The sequence below is a fragment of the Mixophyes fleayi genome, chromosome 11 (genome assembly GCF_038048845.1).
Source record: "Mixophyes fleayi isolate aMixFle1 chromosome 11, aMixFle1.hap1, whole genome shotgun sequence".
Taxonomy (NCBI): domain Eukaryota; kingdom Metazoa; phylum Chordata; class Amphibia; order Anura; family Limnodynastidae; genus Mixophyes; species Mixophyes fleayi.
In genome coordinates this window covers 1,391,013-1,409,850 of record NC_134412.1, presented here as the reverse complement: position 1 = coordinate 1,409,850, position 18,838 = coordinate 1,391,013, and the positions used below count along the sequence as shown (strand labels likewise).

Genomic DNA, 18,838 nt, shown 5'->3' with positions numbered 1-18,838 from the left:
CAATTAATTAGCAGCCAATTAACCTACTAGTATGTTTTTGGAGTGTTGGAGGAAACAGGAGCACCCGGAGGAAACCCACGCAAACACAGGGAGTACATGCAAACGCCACACAGATAAAGACATGGTCGGGAATCGAACTCCCTCCTTGACAAGCTAACTTCCACAATCTACTCTCCACCGAGACTGCCCTCACTAAAGTGATCAACAACCTACTTCCAGCCGAGCCAAAAGCTCACTTCTCCTTCTCGACCCCTGTGCTTGAATTCCAGTATAATATTGTGTTTGTATATTTCTCTTTTATTACATGAAAATTGAAACAAAGGAATATTTGTACCATTACCTTGTGAGTGTTCTCCGAGTGTAGACAAGTTCACTGAACTCTTTATATTCCACAACAAAGTGTTTATTTAACTGCAACTTTATTTATAAAATAAAGATAATACTTGCAAAGGTTACATAACCTAGCACCAATATAGCACCAGCTAACCAGTTCCCAGGGCTTAGACGTAGAACAAGGTTTTATAGGAAAAGTGGACACCATAGAGGGGCTTACAGATGTGTATTGCACAGTAACTATCGTATAGTTCCAGGACCCCTGCCCAGATGAAGATAGAAATTTGGGCGGTTGCCGTTTGCCCCTCTCCTTCACAGTGAATGCAGACACAAAACAAAACATTTGAACTTGGTGGGGAAAAAATCCAAGCTACAGGATATTAGCTACTTTTACCCTAAGGAAATAGTCAACAAAGAGATAAAAACAGAAAAAATAACCTCCACTGTATAGTTAATGTATCATCTATGCAGGATATCCCATCAGTTCTGGCTGGATACTTACTAATGATTTGTTAATTATAAACATATGTAATTTAATCGCCTTTAGGAATTGATCCCGCTGTTAAATGGAGCATTGAAGTATCCATATCCAGACATTCTATCTCGACACTAGTGTCCAGGGTTTTCTAAATACGGGTGATCTCATCTATAAGGTGCGAGAGGTAGCGAGTACTGTATTTATGGGGGTGTGCGGAGGGTTCGGGTTATAACATTCTAAATTACCTCTATTCTCGTAGGGATTGTAATGTTCCTACTGCAGACTCAGAGAGCAGAGACACGCTCAGTCATTGCATCTACCTCAAGACTTCTGCTGAACCTGGCTGCAAATCAATTTACATCTGGTGGTAGAAACAAATAATTCACCCGCTGCAGGTGACTTCACCCTAAGGGCTGGAACAGAAATCTACCACCACCTAAACTGGCCTCTGCTGTGTGCACTACTGCAAGCGGTAGAGGTAATTGACCTGAGGTCTCTTATCTCAGATGTAGAGACCAGAAAGTTAAAGGCTAAAGGGAAAGATTGAACTGGAGTCAGTGGACAACTTGTGCCAAGTCTTCATGGTAAAGATCTGAACAGCAGTAATTTCAAAATGTTTTTCTTATTTGCACTAGAAGGTACATAGATATTCCTCCCCTCACTAATTTCACCTTGTGGCAACAGATGACCAGCAGAGACCATCCAAGTGACTTCAGATCCAAACTTCTCTCTAGTATACAAGTAAGATTTAGGTAGAGGTCATTCTGAACACCCATAATCAGGATTAAGCATTACAGAGGAAGGACAGAATATGATTCGCCTGAAGATTTTAGGAGCTGGTCGCTACGTGAGATCATTTCATGTATCTGTGTGTCTTCCATTTACTGGAAAATAAAAAGTCAGACTGAGGCCGCTAAGGAGGACGGAGATACAGAAAAAAACTTCTAATTAAAAACATAAAAGCCATCACATACAAAATAATTTCTGCTGAAAACCACGACATCCCTTTTTAAAATAGAGAATTTGGTCATAAAAAATATAAAGAAGGTGAAGAAGAAAGGTCCTATAAATAACATGGTTCAGTCCCCAGTTACAGCAAATCCCCGTATTCTCTGAGATAAAGTAGTTGTTTAATCCAAACACTCTTTCCGCAATGAGGAAGAAACATTGTATTCCTAGGAGACCTGGATCCCGGTCCGTCCGCGCTCTCCTGGGTGTATTTTTCCATCCACAGAGACAGAGCAAGAGGTGGAGGAACGAGGTTGGAGAGCAAGAGTCATTCTCTTCTGTATTAAGAGTCCTTCAGCATACTGATCCGGGCGTAGATCTTGAGGGCTGGACCCAGCTTAATGTTCATGGTGCTCATTAGATGATCTTCTTTGAGAAGCAGCAGGGCCTGGCCATCAATCTCTTGTGCTCGAAACTCCTCTGAGATCTCCTGGCAACCTGGACAATAAGAGAAGAAGGGATTAGGGACAGTTGTTTCATGCAGAAGAACAGGGATATAGATGACACAAGACTGCAGAGCTTGTCTGCATTAGCAGCACATTTAGGATGGTTGAGGGAGCAGGAATTTGCATGACGCACAGTTACAAAGCAGCAAAGCTTCACAATATTCAGAGAAGTAATTGCGCTATGCAAGTGCTTTTTCCTACAACAGCAATAATTGTGGTTTCAACAAATTTTATTTTAAGCAAGAAAATGTTTAGATGAGAAAGGGATGGATAATGCACATTTAGGGGGAGTGCTTACAGCATTATTCCCCTCACCTACAAGAGGGACATTATCTTTACACTGCCTAGGCGGTGGCTCTGTCCTATACTGAATGGGACACATGTTGAGGTTCTGTAGGAAATTCCTTTCTAGGAAAACCTGAACCAATGTAATTAAAAGCTTCTACACACACAAAAGGCCACAGGTATTAAAGACGATGTCCCCTTGTTCACAATACATTTATTACATGGAAGAAGGTGAACAAGGAAAAGATTTTCTCCTAAAATGAAGTAATTGATGAAAGGGTCTGGTCCTGAAGGAAGTAGGGTGGATCGTGTCTCATTATTGGGTAAGCTTGTAAGCTTGCAGATGGATTCTCTGGGGGTAATTCCACGTATTGGTCAGCGAGCGGTGACTTGAAATACACTTGGCAGACAAGTAGGTGTGGACCTGAATTTTATTAAGAGAAATCTTCAGCCTTACTTCTGCTCCTCTATAACCATTTTCAGTTGTAGAGTTACAGAGTATCTCAGGTGTATAAATCAGAGCTGGACATACGCAGATGGACCCACGTAAGACTGGACAATGACGTTTCGGAGACGGCATGGTTTAGTGGAACTTCCTATAGCCACAAAGCTTCCCAGCTTTGGTAATGGATGCTAGTAGAGGACGCTAACTTGTAAACGATGCTGAGCTGTTGTGTGCAAAGCTTACATTCATTAATCAGGTATTAAACTGCACAATGAAAGGTTATTGGTGCTGACTGTCTCCATATCTCACTTCCTCTGTACTAAAGTAATGGTCTATGGGGGCTCCCGCGTGTTGGGAGCTGGATCTGCCCTGTATGGTGTCTTCTTGTCAGTAAAACTGAAGTAAAAGCTGCTGAATTTTATTCCCCCCCTGAAATTCCAAAATTGTCTGGTGACAGTTTATGTGCATCTCCCCCTTTAAGATTCCGCCAGGATCCTTTGCATTAAATAATTGCCATATACTCAGTTTGTAAATGAGTGTTTTGTGCCGTCTTGCTGTCGGGACAGACGACATTACGCACCTGGTAAGGACCGGATGAACTCATAGACCTCTTCTACATTCCACTTGGTAGGGTCACTTTTTAAGAAGTTATGGTTCATCGCCAGCAGGTCCCCTCCTTGCAGCTCAGGGAGCCCCAGGTTCTGGTCATTGTGGCGCTGGCGGGAGAGGGAAGAGCTGACGGACATAGGAGATAGCGGCTCCTCAAAGCTGGAGTTGTCGGAGCAGCGGCTGCAGTCCTCTTGGCTATTGCTGTGTTTTAGATTGGAGGAGGCAGAAAAATGCATCGAGTTCAGAGCTGTGATGGATCCAGACATCTGCGGAGAGAAGAGGGGTTTACAGAGAGTGGAATAACTCAACTTATTTGAAAGTTTTGTAAAATTCAAGAGGAGCACAGAGCACTACCTTATAATAGACAGAAGCACTTAAAAACAGAAGTAAAAAAAATCATTAACTGATTTCACTGAAGATCATAACATGACTGAATAATTCACATCCGTCCAACGAGGATGTTTCTAAACTGGGTAACACACGTTACAGCTTTGTGGGTCCCTCTGCGTATTTGTAGCCTTACATCGCTGTTTATGGGATCCGAGAGAAGTGACCCACAGAGCTGACATTCTGCTCTTCAGAGCCTGATTATTGTATAAAGGATGATGAGAGTCTGATTAAGAACTCATGGGGTACTAGGTAAGATATTGGTTTTGGCCTCCATACCCCCTCTGTTTGTCAAAAAGAAAAAAAATGATAACACCCCCTCCCCACAAAAATGTGTTAAGTAATACTGGAGCCTCAGTGGCCCCGGGCCCTAGACAGTACCCTGAGCTACCAGATAGGTGAAGAGGTGATCTGGCCACGAGGATAATATAAGACATACTGTATATTAGAAGTCACGAAGGTCCAAGGTACGAGGATGAAGGTGGAGTTCCTTTATACAGGGTCTTCCCATATACATAATGGATTATAGTGGGGTGCGGTCCGGGTTACATTGAAGGTTTATAAACTGATCTCTGAATGAATCAGCACTGCGGTTGTTCTATACAGGATTTATGGTGTAAATCTGGTTAATAAGCCGCCCAGGTAGCACCATGCTGGACTGCGTTATATACACAGACCGCTTCCTCGTACACTATGCAGGGCGACCGCAGAACAATGAGAGGATGTATGATCACATCTTGTTGTCCATTCATGTACAGATTCATACTAAGATACAAAACTATCATCATTCCCCAAACACCCAGCAATAAGTGTAGGCACCACACACGACGTTTCCACACCTAGTATAAGATACTAATAACACACCCAAAGTTTCACCAGGATCACAATTGCTGCCATGACGTGTATTTAATTCAGGGCTTATTAGATAATGTATGTTGCGATATTGTTATGTGTCAGTGATTTAACAATGTCACTATATCCTCCTGCCCCAGGCCCTTAGCCCCGGTTCTGTTCTGTACCTCTCCTCCCTTAATACTAAAACTTATGTGACACATTCCTAGCAATGAAAGAGTGTATGTTACATCTGCCTGGGTCACGCGGGCATAGACCGGAGCGACATTAGAACAATCCTCTTGCAGTGTATGGGAGTACAGTACAGACCACGTGTGGTACCTGCTTCATGGTGTCTGTGCCCAGGCTCTGCAGACCGCCCTTCCGTGACCTCCGGCAGGCGTCTTTAGGAAGTCTAGCTTTCTGTAACTTGCTGCGGTCGGGGTGGAAGAGACCCACGCGTTTCGTGCACCCCACATTATACCTACAAGAATGAGAAATCAACAAGACACATTATACTATGGAAAAAGCAAACTCCCCGGATGGCGTACAGGGGCCGCAGCGGCCCCCCGCCTCCCCAGACGCCAGACTGACATGGGTAATATGTACAATACACCTCCAATCACTTACCTCTTTGCACATGCCATGGAACAAAACCTCTTGGAACGTTTAAATTTGTATTGAAAGTCCACCCGACCGCAGAGCTCACACTTCAGTTTGGGAGGATCACCTACATTTTTGGATTCTTAAAAAACCAGGAAAAAACTTATGAATAATTTCCAATGAGACACATGTATGCTGACATACATACATACATATATACATATTGTGTATGTTAGGGAATTTAGACTGTAAGCTCCATTGGGGCAGGGACTGATGTGAGTGAGTTCTCTGTACAGCGCTGCGGAATCAGTGGCGCTATATAAATAAATGATGATGATGAGGATGATGACATCACCATCCGATCACACACTAACCGGTTACATAGACTGTGTGACTGTGCTCACTCTGTGACATCATCATCCAATCACACACTAACCTGCTACATAGACTGCGTGACTGCGCTGTGACATCACAATCCAATCACACACTAACCTGCTACATAGACTGTGTGACTGCGCTCACTGTGTGACATCACCATCCAATCACACACTAACCTGCTACATAGACTGTGTGACTGCGCTCACTCTGTGACATCATCATCCAATCACACACTAACCTGCTACATAGACTGCGTGACTGCGCTGTGACATCACAATCCAATCACACACTAACCTGCTACATAGACTGTGTGACTGCGCTGTGACATCACCATCCAGTCACACACTACCCTGCTACATAGACTGTGTGACATCACCATCCAATCACACACTACCCTGCTACATAGACTGTGTGACTGTGCTCACTCTGTGACATCATCATCCAATCACACACTAACCTGCTACATAGACTGTGTGACTGCGCTCACTCTGTGACATCATCATCCAATCACACACTAACCTGCTACATAGACTGTGTGACTGCGCTCACTGTGTGACATCATCATCCAATCACACACTAACCTGCTACATAGACTGTGTGACTGCGCTGTGACATCACCATCCAATCACACACTAACCTGCTACATAGACTGTGTGACTGCGCTGTGACATCACCATCCAATCACACACTAACCTGCTACATAGACTGTGTGACTGCGCTGTGACATCACCATCCAATCACACACTAACCTGCTACATAGACTGTGTGACTGCGCTCACTGTGTGACATCACCATCCAATCACACACTAACCTGCTACATAGACTGTGTGACTGCGCTCACTCTGTGACATCATCATCCAATCACACACTAACCTGCTACATAGACTGTGTGACTGCGCTGTGATATCACCATCCAATCACACACTAACCTGCTACATAGACTGTGTGACTGCGCTCACTCTGTGACATCATCATCCAATCACACACTAACCTGCTACATAGACTGCGTGACTGCGCTGTGACATCACAATCCAATCACACACTAACCTGCTACATAGACTGTGTGACTGCGCTCACTCTGTGACATCATCATCCAATCACACACTAACCTGCTACATAGACTGCGTGACTGCGCTGTGACATCACCATCCAATCACACACTAACCTGCCTCATAGACTGTGTGACTGCGCTCACTGTGTGACATCACCATCCAATCACACACTATCCTGCTACATAGACTGTGTGACTGCGCTCTCTGTGTGACATCATCATCCAATCACACACTAACCTGCCTCATAGACTGTGTGACTGCGCTCACTGTGTGACATCACCATCCAATCACACACTAACCTGCTACATAGACTGCGTGACTGCGCTGTGACATCACCATCCAATCACACACTAACCTGCTACATAGACTGTGTGACTGCACTCACTGTGTGACATCACCATCCAATCACACACTAACCTGCTACATAGACTGTGTGACTGCGCTCACTGTGTGACATCACCATCCAATCACACACTAACCTGCTACATAGACTGTGTGACTGCGCTCACTGTGTGACATCACCATCCAATCACACACTAACCTGCTACATAGACTGCGTGACTGCGCTGTGACATCACAATCCAATCACACACTAACCTGCTACATAGACTGTGTGACTGCGCTCACTCTGTGACATCATCATCCAATCACACACTAACCTGCTACATAGACTGCGTGACTGCGCTGTGACATCACCATCCAATCACACACTAACCTGCCTCATAGACTGTGTGACTGCGCTCACTGTGTGACATCACCATCCAATCACACACTATCCTGCTACATAGACTGTGTGACTGCGCTCTCTGTGTGACATCATCATCCAATCACACACTAACCTGCCTCAGACTGTGTGACTGCGCTCACTGTGTGACATCACCATCCAATCACACACTAACCTGCTACATAGACTGCGTGACTGCGCTGTGACATCACCATCCAATCACACACTAACCTGCTACATAGACTGTGTGACTGCACTCACTGTGTGACATCACCATCCAATCACACACTAACCTGCTACATAGACTGTGTGACTGCGCTCACTGTGTGACATCACCATCCAATCACACACTAACCTGCTACATAGACTGTGTGACTGCGCTCACTGTGTGACATCACCATCCAATCACACACTAACCTGCTACATAGACTGTGTGACATCACCATCCAATCACACACTAACCTGCTACATAGACCGTGTGACTGCGCTGTGACATCACCATCCAATCACACACTAACCTGCTACATAGACTGTGTGACATCACCATCCAATCACACACTAACCTGCTACATAGACTGTGTGACTGCGCTGTGACATCACCATCCAATCACACACTAACCTGCTACATAGACTGTGTGACTGCGCTGTGACATCACCATCCAATCACACACTGACCTGCTACATAGACTGTGTGACTGCGCTGTGACATCACCATCCAATCACACACTAACCTGCTACATAGACTGTGTGACATCACCATCCAATCACACACTAACCTGCTACATAGACCGTGTGACTGCACTCACTGTGTGACATCACCATCCAATCACACACTACCCTGCTACATAGACTGTGTGACATCACCATCCAATCACACACTTACCTGCTACATAGACTGTGTGACATCACCATCCAATCATACACTAACCCGCTACATAGACTGTGTGACTGCGCTGTGACATCACCATCCAATCATACACTAACCTACTACATAGACTGTGTGACTGCGCTCACTGTGTGACATCATCATCCAATCACACACTAACCCGCTACATAGACTGTGTGACTGCGCTGTGACATCACCATCCAATCACACACTAACCTGCTACATAGACTGTGTGACATCACCATCCAATCATACACTAACCCGCTACATAGACTGTGTGACTGCGCTCTCTGTGTGACATCATCATCCAATCACACACTAACCTGCCTCATAGACTGTGTGACTACGCTCACTGTGTGACATCACCATCCAATCACACACTATCCTGCTACATAGACTGTGTGACATCACCATCCAATCACACACTAACCTGCTACATAGACTGTGTGACTGCGCTCACTGTGTGACATCACCATCCAATCACACACTAACCTGCTACATAGACTGTGTGACATCACCATCCAATCACACACTATCCTGCTACATAGACTGTGTGACATCACCATCCAATCACACACTAACCTGCTACATAGACTGTGTGACATCACCATCCAATCACACACTAACCTGCTACATAGACTGTGTGACTGCGCTCACTGTGTGACATCACCATCCAATCACACACTAACCTGCTACATAGACTGTGACATCACCATCCAATCACACACTAACCTGCTACATAGACTGTGTGACTGCACTGTGACATCACCATCCAATCACACACTACCCTGCTACATAGACTGTGTGACTGCGCTGTGACATCACCATCCAATCACACACTACCCTGCTACATAGACTGTGTGACATCACCATCCAATCACACACTTACCTGCTACATAGACTGTGTGACTGTGCTGTGACATCACCATCCAATCATACACTAACCCGCTACATAGACTGTGTGACATCACCATCCAATCATACACTAACCTGCTACATAGACTATGTGACATCACCATCCAATCATACACTAACCCGCTACATAGACTGTGTGACTGCGCTGTGACATCACCATCCAATCACACACTAACCCGCTACATAGACTGTGTGACATCACCATCCAATCACACACTAACCTACTACATAGACTGTGTGACTGTGCTCACTGTGTGACATCACCATCCAATCACACACTAACCTGCTGCAGAGACTGTGTGACTGCGCTCACTCTGTGACATCACCATCCAATCACACACTAACCTGCTACATAGACTGTGTGACTGCGCTGTGACATCACCATCCAATCACACACTAACCTACTACATAGACTGTGTGACTGCGCTCACTGTGTGACATCACCATCCAATCACACACTAACCTGCTACATAGACTGCGTGACATCACCATCCAATCACACACTAACCTGCTACATAGACCGTGTGACTGCGCTCACTCTGACATTAGGCTGTTTATATACACACACATTCTATGTAGCTGCACTTAGACTGTAAGCTCTTTGGGTGACTATATACAGCCTGTATCTGACCCACTAGATATTGTCCCATCATTGTAGTCCGCTGCCCCAAGATAAACACCTGGTACAATGGTCTCCATCTCGGAGTCAGTGGTTGTGGTGTTATTGTCCTGCTGTGGCAGCTTCTCAGTCAGTAGGGACTGCGGATACTTCTGTGCTCCCAGCAGTAGGGATGAGCGCTCCACCTGTCACACAACAGGAGAACTATGGGTGATCAGCTCTCTGAGCCACAGTAATAGAACAGCAAACATTTTTGGAACTCCAGCTTGTTGCTGAGAGTGAGATTTCTGCTACTGTGTATAGTATAACATTATATATTTACAGAGTACACATGCGGGGGTCTATGGTATATATATATGGTATGTATATATAACCATTAGGATTACATAGTTATATGTATATATTCTTGTGTCTATAACCAATATTATTGGGTGTTATTACTCAGATATCATATGAGTGATATACACCGTACAAAGTAGAATAGTAAGAAAGGCTTCAGATAATAAAGGACTTTATGTAAGTTGGCTGAATGACCAGCACTGAGATTAGTACACAGGGGTAGAAACAACCCCCCCTCCCTACCCCCGTCTGCAGCCCAGATGACACAGCCCCCCCCCCCCCCCCCGCGATCCATCACCCGTCCTGCTCTATATTACAACATACTCGGGTAACAAGGACTTGATGAATCACCCACCGCCATGAATGTCCTATATCTCTGATGTTTGTGTCTCCACTAGAAAGATTGCTAGCTCTGTGGGACAGGGGCTGCGTGTCCAGCTCTCAGCATTCTCTGTATGGACGGGACCTCTGTCACTGATCTGGTAAATCGCATTATTAGAGAGGAGCCAGAGGGCCAGCGTTAAAGGGGGACTCTAGAGCAGCCCCCCTCCAGTGGGGTATGTTCTATACAGTCAGTTACCCAGCTATCCAGTGCTGGAAGTGCCTTTTCTAGGTGTCATACACTGCAGTATATTACACTGGACACGTTATAATATAACACTACAGCGCATTAGACACTGTAGTACATACACTACTGTGCAGATATTGAGAAGACTGGCGCTGTACAGTGGGCAGACCAATGAGTCACTGAGTATAAATGAGGGTAACATACCATATTGTAACATTCTTACATAACAAGTCCCTCATACACAACAACACAAAGTGCGGACTGACCTCCAGGACAGCTCTGCTCCTGTGCGACTGCAAAAGTAAAAACAGAAATGAATGACATGTAATAGACAGAAATCACAGAACATACAATCTATAGAGTCTATGGATCTTACAGCGGTCTATGGAGGTCACATCGCCGGTATACATACAATAAGTCAGGTTATTGATAACACAGTAAGGGGGATAACCAGACCCTAGCTGAATATACCGGGAACGGCTGCGCTCCCTCTTGGATCACAAAGCCTTCGATGACATGAGTGAGGATTTGCGGTTTGACCACGGCCTGTGGCGGTTTGTTGTCCCCATTCTGTGCGGTGCTGCCCGTGGCGGCAGCTGGCAACGGAGATGAACCATTTCCTGATGTCATGTCCAGGGGAGGGCAAGGGTTAGGGTCAGGCTGGCACGTCTGATGGGCGTCTGGAGAGAGAGAGAGAGAGAGAGAGAGAGAGAGAGAGAGAGGTTAGAAACACATAAAGAGACATCTGACCAATTCTGGTGCCTGTACCCCCTCTGCCCTATTACCAAGAGAATGGACTTCTGTCCAACTCCCACCACCAGGAGCGGTGTGTAGTGAGGGACAGCACCAGTGACCTACAGGTACACAATACAGACAGTGCTGGGGAGAGGGGGAAGAAGAGACTGCACACAGATAGTGAGGGACAGCACCAGTGACCTACAGATACATTATATAGACAGTGCTGGGGGGAGGGGGAAGAAGAGACTGCACACAGATAGTGAGGGACAGCACCAGTGACCTACAGATACATTATATAGACAGTGCTGGGGGGAGGGGGGAGGGGGAAGAAGAGACTGCACACAGATAGTGAGGGACAGCACCAGTGACTGACAAGTACATTATATAGACAGTGCTGGGGGGAGAGGGAAGAAGAGACTGCACAGAGATAGTGAGGGACAGCACCAGTGACCTACAGATACATTATATAGACAGTGCTGGGGGGAGGGGGAAGAAGAGACTGCACACAGATAGTGAGGGACAGCACCAGTGACTGACAAGTACATTATATAGACAGTGCTGGGGGGGGAGGGGAAGAAGAGACTGCACACAGATAGTGAAGGACAGCACCAGTGACTGACAGGTACACAATACAGACAGTGCCGGGGGGAGGGGGAAGAAGAGACTGCACACAGATAATAAAGGACAGCACCAGTGACCTACAGATACATTATATAGACAGTGCTGGGGGGAGGGGGAAGAAGAGACTGCACACAGATAGTGAGGGACAGCACCAGTGACTGACAAGTACATTATATAGACAGTGCTGGGGGGAGAGGGAAGAAGAGACTGCACAGAGATAGTGAGGGACAGCACCAGTGACCTACAGATACATTATATAGACAGTGCTGGGGGGAGGGGGAAGAAGAGACTGCACACAGATAGTGAGGGACAGCACCAGTGACTGACAAGTACATTATATAGACAGTGCTGGGGGGAGAGTGAAGAAGAGACTGCACAGAGATAGTGAGGGACAGCACCAGTGACCTACAGATACATTATATAGACAGTGCTGGGGGGGAGGGGGAAGAAGAGACTGCACACAGATAGTGAGGGACAGCACCAGTGACCTACAGATACATTATATAGACAGTGCTGGGGGGGGAGGGGAAGAAGAGACTGCACACAGATAGTGAGGGACAGCACCAGTGACCTACAGATACATTATATAGACAGTGCTGGGGGGAGAGGGAAGAAGAGACTGCACACAGATAGTGAGGGACAGCACCAGTGACCTACAGATACATTATATAGACAGTGCTGGGGGGGGAGGGGAAGAAGAGACTGCACACAGATAATAAGGGACAGCACCAGTGACTGACAAGTACATTATATAGACAGTGCTGGGGAGAGGGGGAAGAAGAGACTGCACACAGATAGTGAGGGACAGCACCAGTGACCTACAGATACATTATATAGACAGTGCTGGGGGGGGGAGGGGAAGAAGAGACTGCACACAGATAATAAGGGACAGCACCAGTGACTGACAAGTACATTATATAGACAGTGCTAGGGGGGAGGGGGAAGAAGAGACTGCACACAGATAATAAGGGACAGCACCAGTGACTGACAGATACATTATATAATTAACTAGATGTTGCTACAATTCAAGGTAAATATTAAACATTTGCTGTGAATATTGCCCAGGATATACGAGACTGAGTCTTAAGTTTATTGCAGGTTGGGGTTTTGGAGGGTTGTTTACTTCCCCCAGGTTTGACACAATAACCTCAGTTATCCATTTATCGTGCACTCACCAGCAAAGGAAAATACATAAGAGAAGAAGCAGCTGAAAACAGACACAAATAGAAGCAAAATATACATAACTGATGTCTTGTGATACGTTGTATCTTCTGTGTTCAAAACCTGTCTACAAATCTGATACAAAATAAATATCCCAAAACTGATATATATTCACAATAACCTGATGTATCCAGCTCCTACTTAACCACAGGTGTGTGCTTCCATATACCAGATATATCAGGCCTGAGTCATTAAGGAGAGCAAAGCATTAAAAAGGAGTCATTTTGCACCATGTTACATTGGAGGGGGGAGGGGGGGGGGGGGGTACAAACAAAATGTGGGGACAGATTTATACTTGTGGTAGAACATGTCCTAGATCAACTTTACATCTCAATGTAAAAATAAAGCTATCAAGTATGTGTGTGGGACATGACAAAACAGCCAGTATTTATCTTATGTACAATATAATAAACTAATTTGCACCCCTTGTATTGTAACATGGTTTGTTCCAGAGAACATTTACTCCTTTTATTTTTCTTCCTTACTTTCCTTAATGACTCAGACCCATCACCTCTGTAACCTGATGTACACACAGCAGTGCCAGCAGTCTGACCCCCAAGTCCTGTATCTGTGTGATGACTACAGCTGTACCATGTCCTGCTTAACCACAGGTGTGTGCTCCAATATGCCTGATATTCCTACACCTCGGCATTCATTACTAGCAGCTGGGAGAGTGACCTCGCCTGGGGGGGGGGGAGTGACCTCACCTGGGGGGGGAGTGACCTCACCTGGGGGAGGGGAGTGACCTCACCTGGGGGAGGGGAGTGACCTCACCTGGGGGAGGGGAGTGACCTCACCTGGGGGGGGAGTGACCTCACCTGGGGGAGGGGAGTGACCTCACCTGGGGGGGGGAGTGACCTCACCTGGGGGAGGGGAGTGACCTCACCTGAGGGAGGGGACCACCTGAGGGGAGTGACCTCACCTGAGGGAGGCGAGTGACCTCACCTGGGGGAGGGGAGTGACCTCACCTGAGGGAGGGGAGTGACCTCACCCGGGGGGGGGGGGAGTGACCTCACCTGAGGGAGGGGGGTGACCTCACCTGGGGGAGGGGAGTGACCTCACCTGAGGGAGGGGAGTGACCTCACCTGAGGGAGGGGAGTGACCTCACCTGGGGGAGGGGAGTGACCTCACCTGGGGGAGGGGAGTGACCTCACCTGGGGGAGGGAAGTGACCTCACCTGAGGGAGGGGAGTGACCTCACCTGGGGGGGGAGTGACCTCACCTGGGGGAGGGGAGTGACCTCACCTGGGGGGGGAGTGACCTCACCTGGGGGGGGAGTGACCTCACCTGAGGGAGGGGAGTGACCTCACCTGGGGGGGGAGTGACCTCACCTGGGGGGGGGAGTGACCTCACCTGGGGGAGGGGAGTGACCTCACCTGAGGGAGGGGACCACCTGAGGGGAGTGACCTCACCTGAGGGAGGCGAGTGACCTCACCTGGGGGAGGGGAGTGACCTCACCCGGGGGGGGGAGTGACCTCACCTGGGGGAGGGGAGTGACCTCACCTGAGGGAGGGGAGTGACCTCACCTGAGGGAGGGGAGTGACCTCACCTGGGGGAGGGGAGTGACCTCACCTGGGGGGGGAGTGACCTCACCCGGGGGGGGGGAGTGACCTCACCCGGGGGGGGAGTGACCTCACCCGGGAAGGGGGGAGTGACCTCACCTGGGGGAGGGGAGTGACCTCACCCGGGAAGGGGGGAGTGACCTCACCTGGGGGAGGGGAGTGACCTCACCTGGGGGGAGTGACCTCACCTCGGGGAGTGACCTCACCTGGGGGGGGAGCCCTCCGAGGGGTGGGCTTCCCTCCAATTAGCACCTTGTTACCCCACACGTGTTTAGTGTCACACAAGCAGAGGACATTTGTTATCACGCTGGAAATAATGTAACAGCAATGAGCCCATATAAATAACTACAATGTTTGGAGTATTGGCAATTATAAATAATACTGCTGCTCTGACAGTGGAGGATTACTGGATATCCCTGGACTGCTTTACTATTATCACTTGTACAAACACAACTACCTCTTTATTTCCATTTTTATGAGGAAAACTAATTCCAATCCCTGACTTACCTGGTCAGGGCCCACCATCACTGAGTACAGGTGGGTGTACTCACTGACTTACCTGGTCAGGGCCCACCATCACTGAGTACAGGTGGGTGTACTCACTGACTTACCTGGTCAGGGCCCACCATCACTGAGTACAGGTGAGCGTACTCACTGACTTACCTGGTCAGGGCCCACCATCACTGAGTACAGGTGGGTGTACTCACTGACTTACCTGGTCAGGGCCCACCATCACTGAGTACAGGTGGGTGTACTCACTGACTTACCTGGTCAGGGCCCACCATCACTGAGTACAGGTGGGTGTACTCACTGACTTACCTGGTCAGGGCCCACCATCACTGAGTACAGGTGAGCGTACTCACTGACTTACCTGGTCAGGGCCCACCATCACTGAGTACAGGTGGGTGTACTCACTGACTTACCTGGCCAGGGCCCACCATCACTGAGTACATGTGGGGAAACTCCCTACTCACTGACTTACCTGGCCAGGGCCCGCCATCACTGAGTACAGGTGAGCGCACTCCCTACTCACTGACTTACCTGGCCAGGTCCCGCCATCAGTGAGTACAGGTGGGGAAACTCCCTACTCACTGACTTACCTGTACAGGGCCCGCCATCACTGAGTACAGGTGGGCGTACTTCCTACTCACTGACTTACCTGTACAGGGACTGTCACCACTGAGTACAGGTGAGCGTACTCACTGACTTACCTGGCCAGGTCCCGCCATCAGTGATTACAGGTGGGTGTACTCACTGACTTACCTGGCCAGGTCCCGCCATCAGTGAGTACAGGTGAGCGTACTCACTGACTTACCTGGACAGGCCCGCCATCACTGAGTACAGGTGGGCGTACTCCCTACTCACTGACTTACCTGGCCAGGGCCCGCCATCACTGAGTACAGGTGGGCGTACTCACTGACTTACCTGTACAGGGCCCGCCATCACTGAGTACAGGTGGGTGTACTCACTGACTTACCTGGCCAGGTCCCGCCATCAGTGAGTACAGGTGAGCGTACTCACTGACTTACCTGGACAGGCCCGCCATCACTGAGTACATGTGGGGAAACTCCCTACTCACTGACTTACCTGTACAGGGCCCGCCATCACTGAGTACAGGTGGGCGTACTCACTGACTTACCTGTACAGGGCCCGCCATCACTGAGTACAGGTGGGTGTACTCACTGACTTACCTGGCCAGGTCCCGCCATCAGTGAGTACAGGTGAGCGTACTCACTGACTTACCTGGACAGGCCCGCCATCACTGAGTACATGTGGGGAAACTCCCTACTCACTGACTTACCTGGACAGGCCCGCCATCACTGAGTACAGGTGGGCGTACTTCCTACTCACTGACTTACCTGTACAGGGACTGTCACCACTGAGTACAGGTGAGCGTACTCACTGACTTACCTGTACAGGGACTGTCACCACTGAGTACAGGTGGGCGTACTCACTGACTTACCTGTACAGGGACTGTCACCACTGAGTACAGGTGAGCGTACTCACTGACTTACCTGGCCAGGTCCCGCCATCAGTGATTACAGGTGGGTGTACTCACTGACTTACCTGTACAGGGCCCGCCATCACTGAGTACAGGTGGGTGTACTCACTGACTTACCTGTACAGGGCCCGCCATCACTGAGTACAGGTGAATGTACTCCCTATTTACCGATTAGTGCTACTTTAGGAGATTGGCACACACACACACACAGACATTATGGCACCCTACCATATGTGAGCGACACACACTATATATCTCTTGTGTTTCAGCTTCTAACTCTTGCTATACTGACCCCTCCATACCTGCCATAACTATCCAGTGTACAAGAGCCCCCACCAGGGCAAACAGCACAAATATCAGCCCATGTTTCTAAATATTAACTTACAATAAGAATATACAATAAGAGTGTTGTTGTGGTAATTGGGGAATGTGTTCTTCCTATGCAGAGCAGACAGGAGCCTTCTCTCACTCTGGCTGATAACAGAGAAGAGCTATTGTCCTGCACTGCAGTGATTGTAAGGACCATTAGGATGATATGATGGCGCTCAGCAGAGCACTCTATCTGTAGAGTGCGGTGCGCAGTAAATTCTCTTATTGTGGGTCCTAAGAATTGGCACAAAAAGGAGACCCCTTATAGGGACACGCAGAGTAACAATGACATACGGTAAGTAGCGCTAACACACTGTACATATAACATAGGACACGCTATGCTCTATGTGAGACATTTATACCATGAGCCAACACAGTTTATAAATAGGAATTTCTGCCCCTTTTCCAGCTCTATTTTCCTTTGATATCTTTGTACTATAACTACCACATGTTCTATAGATATCAGGTTCTGCCGGTGTAAAGGAAACTTCTATACATACGTCAGGAGATACTTGTTTATATAGAACGTGTGTTTTGGGTCTAGCTGCCCATTACTGCCGTCCAGGAGTTAGAGGACATAATGGGACCCAGACATGGAGGCCTCCCCTTCCCACATAAATCTAATGTCACCAACCTGTATACGTCACTCTCTTCTGTGTGAGGTGAGAGGCTGCAGCATTCAGAAAAATATGAACTTGTCATGGGAAGATTTGTCTCCAATCTAATGTCACAAAGTCCGGATCAGCGTCTTCTGGCTTCTAACATGTCGTCTACCACTCTGTCACTGAGTGTCCTGTACTCTGCGGGGTGAGACTGGCTGCGAGTCCTGTCTTCTGTTCCAGTGCGGGTGAGAACCAGTCCTGTACTCTAGGGAGTGAGATTGAGTATTACTCCTGTGCCCTGCAGAGTAAAGTTGGGTACCAGTCTCGCACTCTGCTGAGTGAAGTTGGGTACCAGTCCCAGGCTCTGCGGAGTGAGCTTGAGTACCAGTCCCAGGCTCTGCGGAGTGAGCTTGAGTACCAGTCCAGCGCTCTGCGGAGTGAGGTTGAGTACCAGTCCAGCGCTCTGCGGGGTGAGGTTGAGTACCAGTCCCAGGCTCTGCGGAGTGAGCTTGAGTACCAGTCCCAGGCTCTGCGGAGTGAGCTTGAGTACCAGTCCAGCGCTCTGCGGGGTGAGGTTGAGTACCAGTCCAGCGCTCTGCAGGGTGAGGTTGAGTACCAGTCCAGCGCTCTGCGGGGTGAGGTTGAGTACCAGTCCCAGGCTCTGCGGAGTGAGCTTGAGTACCAGTCCCAGGCTCTGCGGAGTGAGCTTGAGTACCAGTCCAGCGCTCTGCGGGGTGAGGTTGAGTACCAGTCCCAGGCTCTGCGGAGTGAGCTTGAGTACCAGTCACCGCGCTCTGCGGGGTGAGGTTGAGTACCAG

The 18,838-nt window shown here is 48.1% G+C and overlaps 1 protein-coding gene across 6 annotated transcripts in view; it reads right to left on the bottom strand.

The window, feature by feature from the left end:
- Positions 1-402: 402 nt before the first annotated feature.
- Positions 403-18,838, bottom strand: part of PHC2 (polyhomeotic homolog 2) — a 72,689-nt gene continuing 54,253 nt past the window's right edge. For 4 of the 6 annotated variants that reach the window (XM_075191067.1, XM_075191068.1, XM_075191069.1 and 1 more), the window contains 7 exons: positions 11,378-11,586; positions 11,173-11,199; positions 10,061-10,184; positions 5,453-5,567; positions 5,165-5,306; positions 3,576-3,870; positions 403-2,257 (listed from right to left, as the gene is read on the bottom strand). In XM_075191067.1, the coding sequence (XP_075047168.1) occupies positions 2,103-2,257; positions 3,576-3,870; positions 5,165-5,306; positions 5,453-5,567; positions 10,061-10,184; positions 11,173-11,199; positions 11,378-11,586 (1,067 nt within the window). In that variant the 3' untranslated portion in view covers positions 403-2,102. Of the gene's footprint in view, positions 2,258-3,575; positions 3,871-5,164; positions 5,307-5,452; positions 5,568-10,060; positions 10,185-11,172; positions 11,200-11,377; positions 11,587-14,019; positions 14,147-18,052 lie in introns of those variants that run through there. The other 2 variants (XM_075191071.1, XM_075191072.1) reach the window with 2 other exon arrangements.